The sequence below is a fragment of the Asterias rubens genome, chromosome 1 (assembly GCF_902459465.1).
Source record: "Asterias rubens chromosome 1, eAstRub1.3, whole genome shotgun sequence".
Classification (NCBI taxonomy): domain Eukaryota; kingdom Metazoa; phylum Echinodermata; class Asteroidea; order Forcipulatida; family Asteriidae; genus Asterias; species Asterias rubens.
The window spans coordinates 11031150-11039737 of record NC_047062.1 but is presented as its reverse complement, the minus strand read 5'-3'; the positions used below and the strand labels follow the sequence as shown (position 1 = coordinate 11039737).

Here is an 8588-nt window from a genome sequence, read left to right as displayed (position 1 = left end):
GCAGGGCAATCTGTCCTCTCCGGTGTGGCGGTTTCAACTTTCCGCTGTGTTCAGTTTTCCGAATGACCAAATACGGTAGCATTACGTCATGCGATGCCTGCGCACAGCAAGCGAAAGTAGTCCATTTTTAGTGCCGTATTGAGTCATCCATAACCCTCCGGTAGCTGCCATGGCGGCGTCCACGAGTCGAGTACAACTAGCGGCAAACGCGTGGATCGTATGAGTTGTTTTTTATGCAAGCAGAGTGTGACCACTGACCTGCCTAAAGTTGTACCCATGAATACATGTAAAGATGGGGCAAGAGATTATGTGACTACACAGAAAAGAGTCGTAATATAAACAATTTGGGGTCACTGCTGAGAGAACTACAGTACTCGCCAGGGTACTCGCGGCGGTATCTGACAGGTCACCCGGAAAACTGAACACGCCGGAAAGCTAAAACCGTTCGAACAACGTGTTGATATGTCCGACTACGTCATCCGGAAAACTGAACACGGCGGAAGACTGAAACCGCCACACCGGGACCCGAAGGTTCTATCCTCCACATGGCCCTGTCGGCTACCAGTGTTGAAGAATAGGCAGGCCTTCTCTGTATATGTAAGGGGGAAAAAACATCAAAAATAACCGTAATGTATCTAAATTTTGTCGAACCCCTGTGCTGAAAATGAACGTTGCCAACAATTACTGTCAAATCAAATCAAACGTGGGCCGAAAGGCTTTGCACATTCAGCTTGGACAACATGCCACTGCCGACTACACTAGCCATGCTTTTGCTATTGATGTCACACGAGTCACTTGGAGCCAGGTCGAGTTGTCTCCGGTCCCATGGAAGTCTGTTCCAGCCATCCGAGCACCGTATACTGACCGGTCACTCGTTCCTGAATCAATCAGGAACAGTTCGGACTCAGTGTATGATGCTTTGCGTGAGACACCGTGGGCCGATTTCACTAACGTCTATGTTTGCGATCATCGCTAACACACTTGCGATGAGATCGCTAACCTCAAATCCATCGCAATTGCGATGTCGCTAACTCTGCGTTTCACTAAAGTCATCGCAATTGCGATGACGTTAAAAGGGAAATAAAGTTTTTGTACGAGGCTAAAAGTAGTGACCTTTGACATCCCGCAACAAAATCGTCGGTCGTCGCTCGAAATGAAATGGCATTGTGCAGTTTATATGTAAATCGTTGTCATGTTGGTGCACACGTACGAACTATTGTGGACGATGTTTAGGCACTCATTTACAAAGGGTTAAAGCATTTATAGGCCTATGGCCTCTATTATAATTTTAGATTTTAATAAAACAGTTTTCGTAAATCTGTTGAAACGGTGGGATTGATGAAAATTCTGACATATCTGTCTAATAATACCATGGAGGAAGAAATAATACCAAGCTTCACACTGTCAATTTGCCAATACATTACACATTATTTTTTTTCTAAAAATGATGGTTCTACCTCCATGGTTAAAATAATCGAACCCTAGTATCTCCTTTTTTACCGATGATAAGGGGCTCTTTGCTGCAGTTGCGTCGCTGATAGTTGTCATCGGCAATCTGAGTCTACCAGCGATCGATTTTGGCGTTTGCGATGACCAAAACGCGTTAGTGAAATCGATCAATGGGTAATTCACTGAAAACATCATAAAGCAAGCACTTTCGCAATGGCTTCAACAGGCCACATTTGTCGTACTTTCCAGTTGAATGTGTGAAACTACCCAAAGGACCCACCCAAGTCGAACTTACGTCGAGTTCCTTCGGCGCGTCGTTTGATCACTCCCATTGGTCTACGTCTCCATACGTCCTTGCGCCACACCATAGAGTAACTCTATGGCCACACGCAGCGTGGGGTTCCCCCGGCAGACACATCCATTATCTGACTATGTCAAGTTATCTACTTAATGTTTCTGTTCTCAAATATTAATACCTCGCTCGTTCCGTTAATCAAAGTGCTCTGGGCTGCAGCCAGTGTCAGGTGCAATGGACCCTTCCCATGAAATATGCTAATTACATTCACGCAGGCGTACAGACCCTGTTGGTTGGCAAACGCCATAGAGTTGTGCACTAAGCAGACGCGCAGTCGCGTCTGCGTCACGCACCCATTAGCCGTGTACAAAACAGCGCGAAGTAAATTATCAAGAACCATAGCCGGCCTTGTTGAGGAGCTGTACACGATTTTTTGGACCAATTTAATTTTCAAATCATCACATCTGGACAAAGTCATCATTTAGTAAGCCCTGTTATGTGTCATAGTAATTCCACAACTGTAAGGAATAAAATGAGGTAGGGATGTTGGAGTAGTATAGGACTTTTTTAAATTGGAGAAATTTGCAATCAAACTACCACCACGCATTTTGCGACCTTTGAAACTTAGCATTTAAGACATGTATCGAAGGTGGGCGGTAATGGTGACTGTGATGAGCGATGTTAAAAGCGGAGCCAATTAACAGCTCAACAAGGTGGGCTACAAGAACCAGGCCTCGGCGGGTTTAAACCACTAGTTGAAAACCGATTCAACACACTTTGTGATTCATGATTCCCATTCATAAAAATTAATAAGGGAATCAATGTAAGTAATGTGTGGTAAAGAGGTTTTCACCTATGACCTAGCGGTTTAAACCCGTGGTAAGGCCCACGGGTAAACAACTCCTTATAAGGGAATGCTGTGCGCGTATCGCTTGATGTGGCACAACTGTCCCGGCCGTTGCCCTCGACCAATATGAATGAAGAAACTGTCTTATAAGCACAGGTGCAAGCTCGCATGTCACACCCATGTTTCAACATTTTTTACTGGTCATTAACAAAGGTTTATACACACCCACTTAACGCGCTCTCTACCAGTAGGAATAGCGAAACTGTCTGAGGTATTTATGAATATTAAATTATGACTAGACTCACTAGGCCTAGGGCCCACTTTGATAGAGTAGAGCTGCTGCTAGTGCTAAACACAAAATTTGCTATTCACTTGTCACGCTTGTCATGCATTTTTTACCTTGAGAAAAACGGGGGAAAAATTTTAGTTAATTTTTAAACTAAGGGCGGCGTGCGGAAAATTATTCAAAACAGGACTAACTTTACTAACCAAATTTCAACGTTATTTTCACGATTTGTGCAAACAACAACAGCTGACTGGTGAAATAGCATTTTTATGAAACAAATGGTTGAAGTGGATATTGTCAACTTAATTTAAAGCCATTGGACACTTTCGAAACAGAAAAAAAGTTCACAGATTTACAAATACAGAAGGTAATGTTGAAAGACTTTTCTTGAAATAATATTCTCTGAAATGCTTTACTTTTTGAGAAATTAAAATAGTTATCAATTCTCGATATCGAGAATTACAGATTTATTTTAAACTCATTGTGTGATCGTCCATTTTGAAATGCGTTTATTAGACCAAAAATGGCTTCACATCGAATGTTGTCACAGCCCTCCCAATAAACAGCTCTTTCGTAAATCTGCTGCCACCTTGTGTCTAAAAATATCCATTATACAATTGTTGCACGCTGTGACGGGTCCATGGCGTTTTGTACACTCGAGGGGGGAAATGGAACCTGAGGCGAAGTCGAGGGTGCCATTTTCCCTCGAGGGTGTACAAAACCCATGGACCCCAGTCACAACGTGCAACAATTGTTTTGTTATACCTTTGTATAATTGTTATTTCTCTTCTCGAAGTTCTGTTGTCATCTTCAAACATTATTACGACGGACTATTCCTTGTTTAATAAGCAGACGAACAAGAAACAATTCCCTCGAACCCGCGGTTGTTTCGTACACAGTGCGAAATCGACCAACGCTGGGAACGATCAAGGTGATGTACATCGGTGTACATCACTCTTCATGTTACCTGGCCCGTCGAGCCATGTAACATGCGTTTTTGTTGTGCGTCACATGATTGGTTCGAGGACCAATCAAACTTCACAGTTTGTTACCGAGGTATAACAATCATTGTTGGGTGAACTAACGAGAATGCCATTCCTTTTACTTCAGGTGTCATTATTGCTCATCAGGATGGCCGAAGCTGCACTACCCACTGAGACCACTTGCAAGATTAGACATGTACACATCGAGTGCCCAATCTGCCTGAATCGGCTCATCGATCCAAAAATTCTGGACTGCCAGCACAGCTTCTGTTTAAAATGTCTTCAGGAACTTGTAGACAAACAGGATCCAGAGAAGGCTATTATTATTTGCCCAGTGTGTAGAGAGAAGACTTCAATCCCAGATAAGGGAGTGTCAGCTCTTCTTAACTGCTTTTTCTTGAGCTCGCTAATTGATGATGTCAGCAATCTGGAAGGGTTGAAGGAGGACATTAACTCTCCTGTCTCAACATGCGTAGGATGCGACGAAGGTCTTGAAGCCTTCTCACGGTGTGTTGAATGTGATGCGACTTTGTGCACGGCATGTCTGGAAAACCATGCAAAATTAAAAATGAACAGGCATCATCAAATCATTGATGCTGTCAGCTCATCAAATCAGCGCCCTAAAGACAAGGACAAATCTGAATCTCACAACTGCCGGAAACACACTAACCAGGAACTGTGTTTTTATTGCGAAACGTGTGATTCACTTGTGTGTCTCAAATGTGCGGTGTTCGATCATCGAGCTTCAAACCACAACCTCTCTGAAATCAATGATGCCGTGAAATCTTACCGTCAAGCTGTTAATGATGCGTTGGTGAAGTTTGAAGAGTGTTGCAAGCAATTTCAGAAAGTGGATGACTCTATCAAACACTCACAGCATAGATTACAACTCATGGTCGACCGGGCTCTTCGAGATATTATTGCGAATGAGGAAGAGGAAATCACCAAGATAAGAAACGCTTCCCGTCTCCTTAAAGAAAGAGTCACTCAAATCGGTCAAGAAAGAGGTGGGAATTTTGATAGCATACAGAGCAGCAATAGCGACAAGATGAGCCGTGCAGAGCAGATCATAGCTTCAGTCAATGACTTGATGCAGCAAGCAGATGACTTTGAGCTGCTGGACCTCAAGCCAAAAGTTATGCACAATTTAGACTTCCACAAAGAGCTTCAGTTTCAAACAGTGCAGCATAGCAAGTCATTCATCGGGTTCAAAGGTCATGATATCGTCACTGATGCAGATCTCGGTGAAATACTAGAGGAAGAGAAGTGGGAGGTAAAGACAGAGTTTTTTAACGAAGGGGAAGGTGAGGGGGAATTTGAGTGGGCAGGGGACGTTGCTTGCTTTAGCAATAGTGACATTGTTGTTTCTGATACAAAAAGGTGTCTATTGTCCACATTTACATCAAAGGGTTACAAGTCTACAGATGTTCATAGAGGAACAGAGGATGGCCAAATAGAAAACCCTCGTGATGTTGCTGTGACCTCTAATGACCTGCTTCTGGTTATTGATGGATATGATGTAAAGGTTTATGATAAAGAACTGCAATATATCCGTCAGTTCAGACCCTCACAGAATCAAGTCGAGGAGCAGTCGGAGAGTCCACTTTGTGGTATTGCTGTGGACAAGAGAGACCGAATTGCTGTGCTTGACGGTGAGAGAAAGGTAATATCTCTCCATAATGTCGATGGATCCATCATTTCCACAATACATCATGACGATATTAATAGCTACTGCTTTCTATCTGTAAGCAACAAGGAGCACCTGTGCTTCACAGACTACGACAACATGAAATTAGTTTGTTTGGGTTTCATGGGAAACGAGTTGTTCAATATCAGCACCTCCATTGACGGCAGACAAGCATATCCTGGTGGTGTGTGCTGCGACGATGCTGGAGACATTTATGTGTCTATTGATTACGGTGACTTGACAACCGGCGAGATACATCATTACAATGCATCAGGTGAGCACATCAGCTGTGTAGCTCGTGGCTGTTACAATCCCCAAGGCATGATGTTTACTCCTACCGGTGACCTCGTCGTGGCTGATCAGCTCTCGGTCAAGATCTTGCATCGTGTGTGAGTGTCAATGACGTCACGGTCGAAATACAAAACTTTTAAGTTTTATATTGGTTTTAATAAGAGAATAAAAGGATAGCGACGAGTTCTTAAACGGCCGTTTAAATCCTTCAACGCCTCTGCAAGGTTTTATACGGCAGTTTAAGAACGAGTCACTACTCTTTTATTCCCATTCATTAATGCCTTTTTGATTAAAAGGCGTAATAAAGTAAGAAACTCTGTACAACTTATCCGTTTTCCGATGTGCTTGAGCTCTGTACGTCCGTGTGTTGCATTTTTATGACTGAGACAGTTTTCGGATATGCTTCGTGCGTGTAGTCTTGGTGCAAGACGTTTCTCGTTTTTCTTTCACACACCACGCGACCAACTCACCGACAGAGCCCGCATTTCCCGTAACGAGAAACATTAGACTAGCGCGTAGTATCCGAAAACAACCGGTTATAAACAGCACCAGCTGGTCATTATCAACCGTTTAAACACCCCCACGCTCTCCACTAATAGGAGTAGCGAAACTGTCTGAGGCATTTATGAATAAATATTAATTTTACATGTACCTACGTTCAATCAAACAGCTTTAAAACTCAAGAGTTCCTTTCATTCCTTTATGATTTAACATTATTATCATGTCACTTAAATGAAAATAGACACGTGATATCGATTGATGATATCCTTCCTAAAAGCATTGATATAATTTGGCAGATACTCCAGATATTGCCATTGGAAATATGAAAAAGTGTGAAGCCTCATCTACCTAGACATGCCAGTAAACAATTTTCAGTAGGTTATATACAGTATCACCATATTTATATTTTATAAAAAAAGTGACAACTTTTAAGCGCTTGTATACTTCAGGTATTCTTTTCTTATATAAACAGCTTGTAAAATGCATTTATTAAACAAGCGGGGCAGAAACTGCGAGATTAAGAATGTTAACATAACTCTTTTAATTTAATACCCGGCTCATTCAAAGTTGCATTTGTAAGTGAACACTATGTCTTGCTTGTACCAAGTCCTCCTGTCAGAGAGATTATTCAAGGGATATACCGGTAGTCGTCGACCATGACAAACAGGCTGTAACTGGACACTCAGGGACACTATAGGTAATTGTCAAAGGCCAGTCTTCTCACTTGGTGTATCTCAACATATATGCATAAAATAACAAACCTGTGCAAATTGGAGCTCAATTGGTCGTCAAAAGAAAAAAAACACCCTTATCGCACGAAGTTGTGTGCTTTTAGATGGTCGGTTTGGAGGCATCAAATCCTAAATCTGAGGTCTTGAAATCAAATTCGTGGAAAATTACTTCTTTCTCGAAAATTATGTCACTTCAGAGAGAGTCGTTTGTCACAATGTTTTATACTATCAACCTCTCCCAATTACTTGTAAGTAAGGTTTAATGCTAATAATTATTTTGAGTGATTACCAATAGTGTCCACTGCCTTTAATGCTGAAACCTGTTTTAAATTGTTACTTCTTTCTTTTCATTTGTCATTGTTTATTATAAATTGAGCATCGTCTCATAAAGCTTATAAGACTAACACTTTCTATGTTTAGACATAATCTAAACAAGCACACCGGCCACAACTTCTATCACATACGGGTCAGCAAATTTTATTTCAACAATTTTGCTTTCAAATTAATGTAAAGGAACACTACAGAATTGGTTAGAAGAAGAAAAAAATGTCTAACATCACAGATTTACATAAAACTTTAAATAATAATAATAAGACTTGTACGTATCCACCCTGCTGGTTGTTACACGGTCTTATGATGGTGATAGGTAAAAACATCACTTGAAATTATTTGTCTGAAATGTTGTATGCGATGAGAAAAAAATAAAACTAATTTCTTGCAAAATGTGTTATCAGTTTTTCAGTATTTTCTTGTGACCCATATGGCTGATCAATCTCAAACTTCTAGTGTGTCAGTTTACGTATATGGTAAATTACATAAAGTGCTTACACTGTCAGCAACTGTTTTGTTTGTGAAAACAATTCTGTACATGCCTCTGCTTTGTGAAGCAAAGTTTATTCTATATTTACACCTGCATTGATGGTAAAGAATGTCGCTAGTGGTCATCTGTTGGTTGGGTGGTTTTTTGCTATGGGGTGGGTTTCAGGGGACATTTCTTGTGACAGGACGGCTTTGTAGAGGTGCTGGTCACCTGTTCCTCCTCGTCACTCACTGGCTTGGTATTTTTTATAGCTAATTTGATTCTTTATTTCTTTATGTATCGATTTGTATTTCTATATTTTTATGCCAGTGTAAAGTCTAATAAAACTAAAACTAGAAGTGGTCCTTTAAAAATGACTCAAACTACATTTTGGGTGTGCATGTACACAGATTTGGCGAGTGGGCACCTTCCGATATAGACTTGACTCAAGTCCCAATCCTGTGAGAGTCCTTTTATTTTACTTTTGGGCGGCCGGCATCCCCAACCTGCACTGCGTGACCACAAAATCTGTATACATTTTGATGCTGGATATGCCGAGGGACCTTTCAAATGAGAACAGGACTCGAATCAAGTATATTTCCGATACGGTAAAGTGGCAGATATTTTTTACAAAAAGGAAAAAATAAATAAAAATTGTTTAATTGTAAACCCCACAAATCAAACCTTGGAGTAAGGGCCGGGCAGGAGTCAAGGGGTGG

General features: G+C 41.3%; 1 protein-coding gene across 1 annotated transcript; it reads left to right on the top strand.

Annotated features, from left to right (window-relative positions):
* Positions 1-4008: 4008 nt before the first annotated feature.
* Positions 4009-6133, top strand: LOC117296340 (transcription intermediary factor 1-beta-like). Its single transcript, XM_033779214.1, has one exon. It carries the CDS (start codon positions 4009-4011, stop codon positions 5938-5940), a length of 1932 nt encoding a protein of 643 aa, XP_033635105.1. The 3' UTR covers positions 5941-6133.
* The last annotated feature ends 2455 nt before the right edge of the window (positions 6134-8588 follow it).

What these genes read in the sequence shown, in the direction of transcription:
- LOC117296340 (XM_033779214.1), top strand. Translation starts at nt 4,009, where the DNA reads ATGGCCGAAGCTGCACTACCCACTGAGACCACTTGCAAGATTAGACAT.